General features: G+C 39.2%; 1 protein-coding gene across 4 annotated transcripts in view; it reads left to right on the top strand.

The window, feature by feature from the left end:
- FAT3 (FAT atypical cadherin 3) overlaps positions 1 to 15750 on the top strand; it is a 399599-nt gene that overhangs the window by 323070 nt on the left and 60779 nt on the right. For all 4 annotated transcript variants that reach the window (XM_064719072.1, XM_064719053.1, XM_064719062.1 and 1 more), the window contains 3 exons: positions 6354 to 6550; positions 7634 to 7787; positions 8641 to 8874. In XM_064719072.1, the coding sequence (XP_064575142.1) occupies positions 6354 to 6550; positions 7634 to 7787; positions 8641 to 8874 (585 nt within the window). The remainder of the gene's footprint in view (positions 1 to 6353; positions 6551 to 7633; positions 7788 to 8640; positions 8875 to 15750) is intronic.

Genomic DNA, 15750 nt, shown 5'->3' with positions numbered 1-15750 from the left:
TTTTTTACACTGGATGGGATTCAACATATATAAGACTGCATGTAGGAAGCAGGCTGTGGGCAAAAATTGCTTAACTAATGGGAAAATAGTTTGTGTATTTTGCTCTGGAGGGTAAAGCTCTTACCCTTTTGTTAGCTACCACAATGAAAATGGCTGTGAGATGGTGTGTAGAGAGAGGTGTGACACCCCAGTTAGCCACAGACTGCCTGTGTTACACATCACAAGTGGCACCATTTTCAAAGCAACCGGAAGAAATTCATTGATTAATTGTACCTTGAAATTTTGGATTCACTTTAAAGATTTGCAGAGACTATGTGTTAATAGTGTAATGTGCTGTATGATATTAGAAGTAGGGTCAAAAGCAGTCCTGTGTGTAAATGTCAGGATTTAGAGGCTCTGGGCAAGGTACATTAGCTGCTGGTGGCCCAGTTCCCGCATATGTAAAAATAAATCAGTAGATTTATTTCTCATACTAGAGATTTTGGGATATTTGAAAGAGTTTGGGGATCACAGTCTAGAAAGTACAATGGGAAATGAAAGATATGTTAGTGTGCTGTGATCATTGACTTTGTTGTGAAGTCTGGCAGTCATCTCATACAATGCATTATGCCTTTAGTTAGGTAGTGTTTTTTCTTCACATACTACTGCTGTTAATTTAGCAAAAACTGGACTTTTGAATAACAACTGTCAGATATGACTCATAAATTATAGATCATTCTGTACCTTAGTTTCTGCCACAGTTCAAAATATGACAGATATTTTGCTGTTCTGTTAGCTTCTGAAAACATTAGATGGCAAAGCCCAAAGCTTTCTTACTATACAATTACTAAAGCACAGAATGGGCTCAGAAATTCCACTTCCTTTGAATATATCATTTGAGCTTGGGAAATGCACAAAAAATAATTAGATTCTTTTGATTAAAATGTCAAAACATGTTAAAATATAGTTTCACTTACAAAATAGTCTATTCACACTTTACCTCAAGTTGATCTCAGGAAGCGCACTTGTGTATTTCATGGAATCAGATTAGCTAGATGATAATTCAAAAGCTGTGGCTTTCTGGAGGCATTTTGAATTGTAGAAACTTCTGTGTAAACTGAGTAAAAATGATACATTAACAAAAAGGAAGAAGAAGACAAACTATGAGACTGTCATGTGTGTCCACCAAAAACAGCTTTGTGAAAATGCATCTGGAGAAAAGCAGCACACAGAAGATAGGTAGAAGAAATCATTATTTATAAGATAAGAGAAATAAATATTCTGGGGCAGATGTGATCACTGAAGAGTCCTTTGTGCCCTTTTAAGAAGTACAAATGCCTATTGCAGTCTTCTCGTCAGTCTTGAAAAGGGGTAGATACATTTGTGTGGATAAATAAATTTTCTGCTTGGATTCCTTCAGTTTATGATTGTTTTTCATGATTACTGGCAAGTAGTTGCCATTGTCAAGTCCACTTTCATTTGCATTTGATGGTGAGGGAAAAAAATTTTGCACTTACTCTTGGTTATTTGTAGTTCAGTAGCAGCTGGCGATGTTCACAAAGCAAAAGCACTATACATAAATCTTAATAGAAAATCAATATGAAGTGCAGACGACACAAATGCACTTAGGAAGCAAAGCAGTTTTCTTTTGAAGGCTCATTTGAGGTCATTGCCTATATCATTTGGGGCAGTTTGCCTAAAACCAGGGTTCTTCTGATGTCTAGCCAATCTATACCCAGCCAGATATTACTGAGATTTAAGAATGGCAAACCATGAAAAGCCACCAAAAAAATGTCAGCTGCCAAGACATAGGTACAGTAAAGTGTTTTGTGTTCCTCAGTGATGCTAATTAAGCTTCCTCAGACACATAAAGCTAGGGAGTCAACAGTCTTTAAGCTTGGTTCAGCTGAATACAAGGAAGATGGACCATGTGTTTTGGAAGAAAGAAGTGGTGTTGTACACTGGAGGTCATTTGCTGGGTTGATTGCCCAGCATGAGCAAAGGTGTGGCTTTTGTTAGTTTTTTATCTTGTATTTGAGATACTGGAATTCTGGAGAAATGGATATTTCAGTGTTTGGGAAGGCCTTGTGTTGCCCGATGAATAACAGTTTCTACAATTTTATGGTAGTAAAGCTAGGAAAATTGGATTTATAATTTCAGAAGCTGAGTAAACATGCAACATCTTAAACTGGGAGTGGAGGATAAACGTATTGATTTTGTGTAATGCAGATGCCTAGAGTTCTAACTGGGAATTGAAAGTACTTAAATAAATGCGTAAATGTAAGACAGAAGCTAAATAAATAAGTTAGTAAATATTCAGTTCCCCCTCCCAGATGGGGACATTGCAGTGAAAAATGATACAGTTGGCTTCTAGTTTTCCATTCCCTTTTAGTTGCTATAATGGCCTCTGTGTGTGCTTTAGTAATGATGTGTGTCAGGATTTGTTTATTTTGGACCACTGTGTCTCTGCATTTCATTTGTATCTGGCTGTTTTCTTTCTTTCCTTCAACTTGAGCTTGATTTGGCTTTGTAGTATTTGCTGACTAGGGAGGGAGGGAGAGCATTATTTAAACTTCAAGTAACAAAAGATAAAAGATACTGCTGATTCTTTTAGCCTCAAAGCCTTTCTAAAAAGTTACTGGAGTGTTTTTTGTAGCTAGCACTTCACTGTTGTGACATTCAAAGTAGAACATAAGAAAACTGCCAAAAGATTTTAAAGAATCCATTAATACATGTAGTCAGGAGGCTTCCGTTTAGAAAAGCTACATTATTCAGAGTGAAAAACTAATTAATTAGAATGCCCCTAGGAAACTGAATCTGCTTGCATATATTAGTGAAAAAGTTAATTAATCACTGCAGAACGAGATCTGCATCAAGACATATGTATAAGTACTAGGAAATGGTTTCCTGGGCCACAGTGTGGATTTTTTTTGCCTTTCCATTTTTAAGAATATTTTCCTGGTGGTGTTTTAGTTTTATATCTCATTATATCTCTTACACTTTACAGTCTGCCTTTGCCTTCCACCAGTGAAAGATACAGCCAGTCCTGAGAAGAAAAAAAAAATTAAAAAAATGTTCTCATAAAAAAGACATTCAGATAAACCACTATTCCTGCTTATTGCACAGGTTTCTTGGTCAATCAGATTGCTTCTTTTCTAGTGGAGTAAAAAGGGGGAAAAGAGATCCCAAGGACCATTTTTTATACATATTCCCCAAATTCCTAGGTATGATTTAAAAGCCATTCCATTAGCAACAAAACAACACTGATTTTAGAATTGCTCCAAGGTAGTGTTTCTGCTAACCATAAAAGCCACCAGCTGATTTTAATTAGATTTTACCTTTCCTCTTTTCTTAGCAATGGGATGCCCATACCTTGAGTCTATTGCTTCCTAGTTGGTCAGGACAGTTAATAATTTCCTTTTACAAAAGGACTAATATGCAGGAAAGCCCTGATTAATATCATGAAGCAAAATAAGAATATTTAAGACTACTTTTATTAATGGTTTACAACATTAAACTCACTATGACAAGATTACAGCCTTTTATAAAGGAGAGTTAAGCTTTTTTTTATGCTGGCATTGAATTGAATAGAAGGAATTTAATGTCAATCAGCAGGGGTCTGCTTTCTTTGAAGTCATATTCAGGCTCAAGTCAGTGGACAGATTCTCATTTCCTTGGATTGTATTCAGATCTGGCCAGTAGTATACATCAACACTGTGTAACCCTCTTTAGGAGAAATGTGTGTTTGTATGACACAACAGATTAAACAATGGTGATTATTCCAGACTATCACAGAAATCAATGGGAAAACTGCTTAGTTTTGTGATCAAAAAGGGTGGCTTTCTATCAACAGAAAATATCTGTATTTGATACATGAGTTTAGTGCTCTGTATGATTCAAAAGCCTTTTATAATTATAATGCCTATCTGACTAATTTTCTGGAAATCCTATTCATTACAACTTGCTTTTTTTGGCACAGTCACAGCTAGCACAAATGGTGACTCTTAACAAGAAAGATTTGCTCAGCCTGACTCAAATGACTTAGTTTTCATATTAAATAGAAACCAGTCTATCTTGTCATTGGTAGCTAATGAAGAAGGCATAAATTACAGCTTTCTGTGACCTCTTTCCTGCTTTTTGATGTAGAAAGAAGGTATGGAATGGACATTTGACTTTTTTGATTGGTTTCAAGCTCAACTTCAAGTTCAGACCTCCTCTGTGTTGATATTTTGACAAGGTCCCTGAGAACTGGCAGAATTGTGACAACACAAGCAGCACATCAGAGAGACGAATTGCCTGATAACAGAGTCAACAGAACTAAGTTCAGCCTTGGATTTTTATTTTTTTTTTACTTACTTACGCAGTCATTCAGTGGAAGTTCTAGAGGGGAAGATTTAAGAACCTGGTCTTTCCATTCGGCTTGAACATATCCCATGACACATGTCAGAACCCTGATTAATTTGTAAGCAAATACACACTAACATGTTTGACATTCTTGAACGTGTTACAAGAAAGAATAAGCATTCCCTTTATAGTTTTATAGCACTTTTAAACATGAGCAACATAGAAAGCAGTTCTAAGATTGAATTCCTGCATGGAGCCCATAGGAGAAAGCTTAATATGGTGGGCAGAGAGCTAGTAGCAGGTTGGCTGCAATTATACTTCAGCCAGTGGAGCATCATGATGCTTTTTAATATTTCCTCACTCAGTTTCTGTAGCACATGAGTTTTCTATGAGTGTAGTGCTCTCTCCTCAATTATTAAATGTGCAGATAGATTTTTACAGACCAAGCTGGGCACAGAAGACTGGGTAGTTGGCTTTACTGGCTTCGGCAAGGGTAGAATTAATTTTCTAGAAGAATCTGCTATGGAGCTGTGATTTGGATTTGTGATGTCACAGGGATGTTTTAGTTAGGGCTGAGCAGAGCTTACACAGAGTCAAGCCCTTTTCTGATCCTGAGGCAACCCACCAATGAGGAGAGGGAGTGCACAAGGAGTTGGGAGGAGACACAGCTGGGACAGCTGACCCAACTGACCACAGGGATATCCCACTCCATATGGCAGCATGCTCAGCATATAAAAGCTGAGGGAAGGAGGAAGTGGGGAGATGTTCAGAGTTAATGGCATTTATCTTCCCAAGTAACTGTCAGGGTGACAAAGCCCTGCTTTCCTGGAGATGGCTGAACACCTGCCATGAATTCTTTTTTCTTTTGCTTATACACAGAGCTTTTGCTTTACATATTAAACTGTCTTTGTCTCAACCCATGAGTTTTCTTACATTTACCCTTCAGATTCACCTCCCATTCCCACTGGGGAGGAAATGAGCAAGCAGCTGTATGGGCCTTAGCTGACTAGCAAAGTAAAGTCATAACATTGGTTTAAAAGATTTTACTGTCTGGTCTGACAGGAGGTTTGGATCAGACACGCAGAAAGATGATTGAAGATGATTTCTTCATGGACCAGGCAGGAGACCGTATCATTTCAGATAAAAGAGTAAATAACTGAATAACTGTTTGAAACATTAAGGATTGTGCCCACCCTAATTACTGCACACTTCTGTATGTGACATGTCCTTCCCTTCTCCTTCCCCTTCCCTTCTTCCTGAGGATGATGTGGACCAAAACTTTCCCTCTCCCAACCTGTTTTTGACACCAGGCAATTTAATGATGTGGAAGAGCAACATTGCCAGGTTCAGTGTCAGTGTTATGACATAGTAAAAATCTCTTCTGCTTTATCTCCTGCGCACCTTTCACCAGCTTTCACTCTTGGATACATTTAATCTATTTGTACTGTTTATCTTCCAACTGTTTCTCAAATGACCTCTTGTTAGGACTGTTTAATACTAATGTGTCTTCCTGTGTCATGTAAACTTTTTAAAAACAGGAATTTTAATAAGCACCAGAATGGCACAGTTGTATGACAGAGCTTTCATTAGAGGATTCCTTAATAGAACCCACTTCCAGTCCTTGATTGCATAATCAACAGCTAATGAAATTGTCTTGGTAACAAGAGCTACGGTGTATTACATCCTCTCCCGAGACTAAGTGGAAAGACAATTGTACCAGCCCGAGAGGACTATTGATTGTTCACAGTGTGAATTTGATTACCCTTACGGAGAACTGAACAAGAGATCATCTTCAGCTCTGCTAAATGGATTTTTTTTCCACTGAAAGTTATCGGTTCACTTTCATACAGGGCAATCAGGGGGCAATAAACACAGGGAGTGTGATTTCATTACACATTTCCTGAGTCTGCAAGTTTGGAAGCAACAAAAGCTGTGAAATAAATGATGGCTGCTTAGTGATGTGTCTCTGTGTTTAAACAGAGCTCTGAAGGGACACCACAGCTCATTGTGTGTTGCTTGTCTTATTGCAGGAGGGAATCCCAAAGGGAAGTTCGCTCTGGGACTGGTTCAGAACGAGTGGAAAGTTTATGTTAAAAGGCCTCTGGATCGGGAAGAGCAGGACATTTATTATCTGAACATCACTGCCACAGATGGCCTCTTTGTGACACAAGCTGCTGTGGAAGTGACTGTCACTGATGTCAATGATAATAATCCAGTTTGTGAGCAGGTGAGTTAACACCACCCATGGCAAGTGGCCACTGTGTTGAGAGCCATGCTCTCCCTACGGGAGTCTCTCGCTGTTTGCAAGTATTCAAAGCATTCATAGGCAATGCTGATTTTCATCCTTATGGTCTTAGTTGAGGAATCTGCAGTGTTCTGAGAGAAAGCAAGATAAAGCATTCCTGTGAAGCCAAGATTGAAGGATAATGGTCTCGTAAAGCTTGCAAAGGAGTCTTGTACGCAGTGGCCTTAGTTGGCTTTACAGCAAATGATGTGTTGTGAGGTGGCATTGGGCAGCTACTCCTCCCCTGCAAAGAAGAATGAGCTCTCCTTTCACAATCCATGTGGAAATGTCATCAGTCTAGTTTAACTCCAGCTTTCCTCAACTTTCCAGATACCAGCCATCCAGTGGAAAAGACGGTTGTAGCTTGCTATCCTGTTGTCTGGAATGCACGTAGTGTGGCCTGACCACAGCTTTCAGAGTGCGAACTGTCTTGTATTCTGTGGAAAGGCTGTCCAGGGAACTGATGTTAGTGCAATAGAAAAGTCTGTGTGAAAGAAAAAACATGATAAAACCCAGTTCCTTAATGGTACTACTCACAGAAAATTTATAAATATATATATATATATATGTATGTGTGTGTATGTGTGCATGCACATACTCATATAATTCCCATCGTTACATTATCATTCACTGTTGGATTAGTCTCTTTGCAAGAACCACTTTACCACTCTGGGGAATCACAATCTGTATTTCCCTCAAAACTGCTGGATGAGGTGATAAAAACAATTGTTTCTGTTAGCACACTCATTGAGATTTTCATTTCATAGGTGTCAATGGAATAAATAGAAGATATAAAATGGCATCGCATTAAGCACCTAAGATGAGCCCTATTCACAGTCATAATCTGGCATTGTTTCTGTGACACCTCAGAACTTAACAGTAATTTGAATTTCTAGGAATGTGTTGTGTAAAGGAAAATTGTTTCCTGTATAGAAAGATGCACTACAAATAGTTTTTACAAAAAGGTTGTTCAAAGACTGTAAAATACTGCTACAGCATAACTTACATGTCTGTTTTTGACTCTAGGTTGCCTACACAGCATTGTTTCCTGAAGACATTCCACCAAACAAAGTAATTCTCAAAATCAGTGCTAAAGATGCTGACATCGGGGCCAATGGTGAAATTCGCTATTCTCTTTATGGTTCAGGAAACAATAAATTTTTCTTAGATCCAGAAAATGGTAAGAATACCACCAAATGTTTCTGAATAGCCTTAACCCCTCTGGGTACTGGTTTCATTAAACAGAGTTACGTTACACGTGGCTATCAGCCAATTGTTCCAGTTCTGGCAGATGTGGGTGACCATTTGAACGGTGGTGACAGGAGGGAGAAAGAGGGACATCTTTGTTGGCCAGGTTGGATGTCATAACCAGAACAGTGGATATCCATCCTTTTGTTTCCCTGCAGATTTCAAGTTAAATCAGAGATTTATTATAGAACCACAGGATATTTTGGGTAGGAAGAGAACTTAGAAGGTCATCTAGGCCAGACTCCTTTCCATATGGAGATTCATCTTTAAATAGATCATGTTAATCCGAGAGCCATCCAGTTAAGGTTTCTAGGGCTGTGCCAGTGCCACTATTTCACCACCCTAATCATATAAAATGTCTTCCCTTATATCTAGTCGAAATCTACCCTCTTTTAATTTAAAACTATTACCCTTTGTCGTATCACAGCAGATGCTGGTAAAAAGGAAATGTTTCTGTGTTAAGGAGTCTATAAATCTTGGGAGTGACACAAAGGCTTGGAAAAACTTGGTGGTGTTCATCTGGGTAAAGCTGTAGGCTGCTGTTAAAGCCACCATGAATGGCTTGTCATCTCTGTACTCATATTGGCACGTCACTTTTTTGGGTAAAGAGGAAGGGGAAGTGACACTGCTGTGAGTTTTTAATCTGTTTGTTAGAATAAGCAATGTTGGTTTTGTTTTCTCTTTCCTATTCCTTTGGAACACATGATTTTGAGACACTCAGGCTGCTTAGAATTAATGATGTTGCTACAATAATAATGACAACTTCTGCTTTTAAATAATTTCAGGTGAGCTGAAATCTCTGGCCCCTCTTGACCGAGAAAAAATCCCAGCATACAACTTGGTTGCCCGAGCCACTGATGGTGGTGGCAGGTTTTGCCAGTCAGAAATCCATCTTATTTTAGAAGATGTTAATGATAATCCACCAGTGTTTTCATCTGACCACTACACTGCTTGTGTCTACGAGAACACAGCCACAAAAGCTTTGTTAACAAGAGTCCAGGCAACTGATCCTGATGTTGGTAAGTGAATAACATTGCAAAAAAAAAAAAAAATTGTATGAAAATTCTGTGGGTTGGTGGAATAGCAGAGCAGATTTGCTTTTCTATTGCTAAATTTCTTCCATTTTCTCCTCCTCATTCTTCTTTACCCTCCACATTTCTTTCTCTTCTCTTTTTCACTTCAAAATGCTTGTGTCTGCTCTTGACATAATGGTGTTACAAACAGAAAGGCGTTGCAGCAGCCACAGAAACATGTAGTCTTCTCTTCTTCTCTTGATCAGCAATAGGGGGGGAAAGATCTTTTTGGGGCTAAATTGCAACTTTCTTCTTTCAGTGGTCTTGCCTCTTTTCTTGAGCCATGATTTTGAGCACCCATGCATCTATTTATGCAAATAATATAGTTACATGCTACAGGGACCTATACCTGATTAATCACAGCTTTTCTAGAGTTTTATACTGCAATAGCTCCCATTTGTTCCAGCTGGTTACCTTAGCATAAAACTATTTCACAATGTGAATGTACATTATAAATGTTCTGGTTACTTAACTGCACACTCTTTGAAAGTGTAATCTTTTATTACATAAGGACCTCAGCCTTGAAATGTGGGCCCAATTATAAATATTTAAAGGGGAATCATTTTGCATAATACAGTGGTAAAACCTACTGAATGTTAGAAAAAATTTTAGGTCATTCACTTGAGTTGAAATAACTTTGTTTGGTTTTTTTTTTTCTTCCTATGTTTTGAAGGTGTTTTGTAAAACCTATGGCCTGAGTAGTTTCATGCAAAAAGCAGATCTTTCATTAAGTGAATTAAAAAAATAATTTTGCTGAGTAGAGTGCATGCTGGAAGTCTCAGTTATTTGTGGGGCTGATAGTTTAGATATACAGGAATTTATAAAGGAGCAGCAAACATTCATTAATGTATCTATGAAGAGCCACATTATGTGCCATGGTTGAAAACTTGCAATTAAAGTTATGATATTGTCCTGCAGTGAAGAGCCAATTACTGCTGGTAAACTACTGAACCATCTGAAGAGACAGTGTTGTTATTTTCCACTGTTGTATTAATTGCCATTTTTCTTGTATGTGGGATGACATTCAAGGAGAGAGGGGACACAATTAGAATAAAAAGTTGTCAGGAAAGTTCTCGCTAGCGCCAGCTTTACATAACAAGATAGTTAACAATTAAAAAAACCCACAAAATATGAGCAAGTTGCTGTACCTTCCTTCTGAAACTAGAGAAGTTAAAGGGAGGGATGGATATGGTGAATGAGAAGGGGCTATGTACTTCATTAATGCTTGGACCTGAAAATCAAACCATACTGTGTACCATAAGTAAATTACTAAAAAGTCCCTAAAACTGGATTTTGTTCTAGTTACTGTTCCGTTAGTACCTACTAAAATCACTGATTCCCTATTGCTAGATAAGGAATGAGTTCAGGTAGTGTAATGTTCCCATGAGAGAAAAAATTTATTATTGATATTCCTGATGGGCTGTGATAGTCCTCTAAGGCTTTTTGAAGTGGTATCCTGAAAACATCAGTGGAGGCAGTAATCATACAAATAATTTTTTAACATTGAAGAAAAATCTTGTGATCAGACTTAGAATTTGCCTGCTCTGCTTTGGGCTTGAAGGGCTGTGTACTGTAAGGGCAGGAGCATGAATATTGAGGCCATTGAGAGAAGACTTGAGAGAAGTCCTTTTATGGTCCACAACTAAACACAACAGAATCCTGAGAATACTGTGTTCAGACACTGCTGGATAATTTAAAAAAAAGTCCATTTAAGAGAAAAATAGAGTTATATCTGCCTTGTGCCTTTGAAATCTGTTGAAGCTCCTGATCTCTTAATATCCTGTGAAATTATAGGACTGGACCATAAATTGCTGTTTAATATATTTATAATTTGGATACATACTTAGAAACTAGCTGTACCAGCTGGACACACAGAGGGAAAATTGTGATCCTCCTTCACAGTATTCAACAGAAGAAAACAGTTTTAACTGTTTAGTAGCACACAAGCTCATTTTCCATTACCTCTACATACAGCTGCGGATCTTAAATTACATGATCTCCTGAAGGAGAGAGAATATACATAAGTCTATTTGTTAGGATATTTTATGGTTTTAATTGAAAACAATTCTTTCTCCTATACTGCTGTGATTGGAAAGTTTTAGTATTTCCACAATATGGTATTTGAGACTTATTCACCACCAGCAGGTTTGGAAATGTTCGAACTAAGAAATGAAAGTGAAATGCTGGTTCTACATTTTTTCAAGAGGTTTACAGAAGGCAGTGAATTTTTCACCTCCCACTGTCTCCAAAGCAAAGAGCCAAATTACTCCATTTTGTTCAAATTAAGGCACTAGAAGAGCTGGAATGAATGCTGAGGTGTAATTACATGAGCAAACCCATCACACAACTGCAATATCAGCCTGTTTCAAAGGAATTAGGGTCATTCTAGGGCAGCAACTCTGAGGAAACTTACATGGGACTTTATCAATTTTTTAACATCATACTTGCAACAAACTTCAGGATAAACGTGGAGCCCAAAGCTGAGGTGCAGGCACATACTCATTTCCAGGGCTGCTCGTGTTTTCTGCATGCACAGGGTGTTGTGGCCTTGCTCACAGAGTACAAGAATGAATGACAGTATCATCCAGGCTCAGCAGTGCTTTAAGTGATGGTTAAATCCTGCCTCACTTGCAGATGCTGTGCTTTGTGAATGACCTCCCTGCTCAGGCCTGTTTCCATGATGATTAATGGTGTAGTCTACCAAAGGCAGGAGCACTTATTGTACTAAAATGAATAGTGCATTATCCATCCTTCTGCAGTCTTCTTCATCACCACTGGGGCATCAGCCATCCAGATCTGTAGTCAGTTTAGTGATTTCAATGACCAGTTGATTTTTTTCTGGGTTTATGATGAATATGAGATTCTAATTTGGCTCACAATGGGAATTGCCTTGTCAGGCAGCTCTCTCCTGCCTGCCACTGCTGCCTTCCAGCCTCTCTCTCCATTAGTGGATGTTTAAATCTGTGGCAAATCATCCCGTGCACAACCAGCCAGTACAGATGGACTGGGCCATCTTTAAGCCAGCACCTTGTATTGCATGCAGCCAACGTGCAGGAAAACACAGGCATGTAGGTAAAAAATTGGCAGGAGCGGCCTTTATTTGGTTGCAGAGTTCATGCAGTGTGCAGGCTGCCCTGCTCTGTTCTCAGCTGCCCCCCCACCTCACAGCCCTTCCCCAGCCCAGGGCCCGTGCCAGTGCATCCCACAGGAGATGTGGTAACATGCATGCTGCTAGGAGCCAGCTGGTATCCGTGTTTTGGTTTGGGAAGGCAAATCTGAGTGCTTCTCAGAGTCACTGGTGTGACTGGTCTGCTTCTTCTTTGAATAGCAGGCATCTCGTCCAACCCTCCTGCACAAGCAGGGATGTCTACTGCAGGTTATCTAGGACTCAGTCCACATGACTTTTGGCTACCTCCAAGGGCAGAGGGTGATGTGGTTGGCTGCTATGCAGCATGAGCACCTCAGAGGTCCTCTGGGAATAACCAGAGACCTGCATTGTGGATACAGATAAAAGTGTAACATGCTCACCATGATCTGTTGTACATGAAAAAAAGTGTTATTTCAGGAAGTACCCTCCCATATCTTACAGAAGATTTAATGACATTGAGTAATTCAACCTGGAAAAACAATGAGCAGTCTGCTACCTTATTCAAAGCATTTTCTCACTTTTGTGCATAGGTTGCCCAGACTTTTGGATGTGTCCCAGTTTCTGCAGGGCTTGTAGCCTCACGAGCAGATTGGTCTGAGATTTTTTCACCAGTTCTGAAAAAAAACCATCCAGCTAGTTTTGGGGTCAGTAGATTTGAATTATGAGCCTGGATTTCTATTCTTTGTTCCTGGTATTTGATGCTTTGGTACTTAGGTGGATATGAGAGAAGTTATGGGTGTTGAAAGCCTAATTCAGGAAGCCAGAATAAGATTTGAGATCCTCCCACAGATGTGTTTATACAGTCAGATTATATCGGTTAATTGTGGTTGAATTTGACTCTGTTCTTTAAGCAGTTTTATAGAGTTAAATGTTATTTGGACCAGGATTTATGAGAAGGATTCTGTTGTCAGCTGATTAGTGCATTTGTGTTTAATCTGGAGAGTTTAAATAAATCAAGTCTGTAATCAGTCTGATTCTTGGCATGTGGAGCTAATTACTCACCTTTTCACACAAAGTGGAAGAGCTGCAGCAGAAGAGACTCAGCCCTTCTGGGGGAAGTGGTTTGACCTTCTTAGCATGAGACATCTGCTTCCTAAACCCAAACTTCTCCAACAAGAATTGATAGGGAAGCTGGTAAACTGAGGGAAGGAGTGCCATTTTCTTTCAAATTCTGATGGAAAATTTTATGTTGGATTTCAAAGAAATCTGTGTCAAGAAATTATATTTTTTCTGCAAGGTTTGACCTCATGGATTTTGATGTTTCAATAAAGACTTCGTCAAAAAAAGCACACACCCAAACCCTTACCCTTACCATGTGTTGCTCACAAGGCACCTGCGCAGAAAATAATAAATTTCTTGACTAGGGATAAATCTGACTTCTTCTTCAGGTTTCAGCCAGTCCAATTTAGTGTGTACCTCCCTCCAAGAGGATGGGGAAGCAGGTGTATTTTGTCTTCTTTTTCTTCCTGTCCTCTCTTTGCGTCAATGAGAAAAAAGAAGAAATTATTAAAACAATAAAAATGAAGTACCTGCCAAAGTAGTGACCAGAATATAGATAGTTCTCTAAGGTTTATCACTGGTTTTTAAAAAGTGGCATCAGGATGCTGGTTAGCCTAGCATGGAAAAAATCACTCAGGCTGTTCAATGGGTCCCCACTTTCAAGAATACACATGTGTATTCTTGAGTACAAACTTCAGCCTCATCAATGGTGGGATTTTCTCTTGAAGGAATTAGGGCAACTGAGCGTGTTGCAGTCACAGCTGCCTCACAGCTGGGCTCAGGGAAGTGTGAAGTGTTGCCAGGTGAGATTGCAGGAGGGTCAGAGAGAAGTGTAAGACAGTCACAGCTTGATTAGAGAGCAGCTCTCTGAATTACATGTAATGGTGAGTAACAAAATAATAGAAATGCTGAAGTAGGTACTGATTTTGGCATTTTCTGGCAGAACCAGTACACAGCAAACCTTTGCTTTGCCTGTTTGTTAATGTTGGGCATGTCCCATATAATGGATCTAGAAACTTTTGGAGTGTTCAGGATCTGAAAAAGATGAAGGCAGGGATCGAAACATGAATAAAAAGAATAACAGAGATAATAGGACAGAAGATGTACTAAAACTCAACAACTAATAGGTAGTTAACTTTGGTAATGAGGCCAGCTAGATGGCATTTCTAGGTATTGTTTGGGTTTTTATAAAATAAATATTACAAGATACTTTACAGAGGATGACTCATTCTCTTTAAAATATGCATGGTGCTTCCCATATCTTCACCCGCATCGTTGCCTCACAGACTTTTAAAATAGTGCCCGGGTTAGGTCTCTAATGCAGAATATGAAAGAGATGTGAATTATTAATTCCCTTTACTCTAGCAATCCAAAACAGTGCAGAGGTATAGTTTAAGTAGGGAGGCCTGTCCACTGTCACTGGAGCTGTTTGCAGAAAGAATTTGGGAATCAGCCATGGAAGAAAAAACCAACCAACAAACCAATCAACGAAAAAAAAAAAAAAAGATAAAAAAAAGATCACAAAACAAAAGGCATGAATGAGTGAGCATTGCTCCGTAGCCTGGTGGTTGATTTGGTTCTGGGCTCTGTTCCTCAGAGCTTATTCAATGAATAGCAATAGTCCATGATGATGTATCCTTCCTTATACTCCTTCTTCCTGGAAAGGTGTCTTTACCATTGCACTTCTGTCGAGTCTTCCATAAGGAGAGTGGAAGGGCAAAGCCCAACGTTCCCCAGTTGTCTGGCCAGTTCTACAGACACTTGCAAGTCCAAATTCACTCAGTGAGCTGTTCAGGAGAAGACCTAGATTTTGCCTTCCTAGTAAAGGCAAAAACACTAATAGGAATGCAGAGATACAGCACACTGGAGCCCTGAAAAATTACCAAATTAAAAAATAATAGGGTCTTAGGAGTTTAGACTTGACTTATTGTTAGGAGGTAAATAAACAAGGTATTCGGGGATTTTGAAAACCTCTGACAAAACATTCAGCACGACCCTGTTGAATCCCTCACAGTGCCATATTTTTAAAGCTTTGGGGTAGTCAGGGGATTGCAGTAACCCTCCTTGTATTAAAATAATGAGATGTGTGTATCAAGATGACTAAAAGCTAGTCTGTGTTCAGGAACTGGAAGTCATCAAACCAGTCTCATTTCCTTCTGCAACATGTGAGGAGGCCATATTGAAATAAATATTATGAGTGTTATGACTTAGATTTAGTGAGTTTTATGGCATTGTACTGCACCATATTTTTATGTGTAAGCCAGGGAAACATGGTCTGCGCCAAACTGTTATCAGGGGAGTTTGTAGTAACCTTTATATTGGAGGAGTAAGTTAAAGAAAGGTGCTGGGTGCAGCATTGCTGTTTTGATTCCTGAATGCATAAATGGGCATAAGGACTGTATTGCTAAATGTCAGAAAGCAGAGTGGTGCTGCAAGTTACCCTGGATAGTGCCAAAGCTGCAGCTGTGGTATATAACAGTTGGCAAAGTGGTATGAAAAAGCCCAGTGCAAGACATCAAGATAAATGTGACGTCCACGTTTAGGCAAGAGAACCAAGTGCACTGGTGTTGTCTGGCTGGTGGCTGCCTGGGCAGCAGAACTGCAGAGGTGCAGCTGTGACCCACAGGCTGAAGGTATTTATTCTTTCATACTGTTATGAAAAAGCAAATATTCTA

The sequence above is a fragment of the Zonotrichia leucophrys genome, chromosome 1 (assembly GCF_028769735.1).
Source record: "Zonotrichia leucophrys gambelii isolate GWCS_2022_RI chromosome 1, RI_Zleu_2.0, whole genome shotgun sequence".
NCBI classification, from domain to species: domain Eukaryota; kingdom Metazoa; phylum Chordata; class Aves; order Passeriformes; family Passerellidae; genus Zonotrichia; species Zonotrichia leucophrys.
Note: the sequence above shows the minus strand (reverse complement) of the source record. Positions and strands in the feature narration are given on the sequence as shown.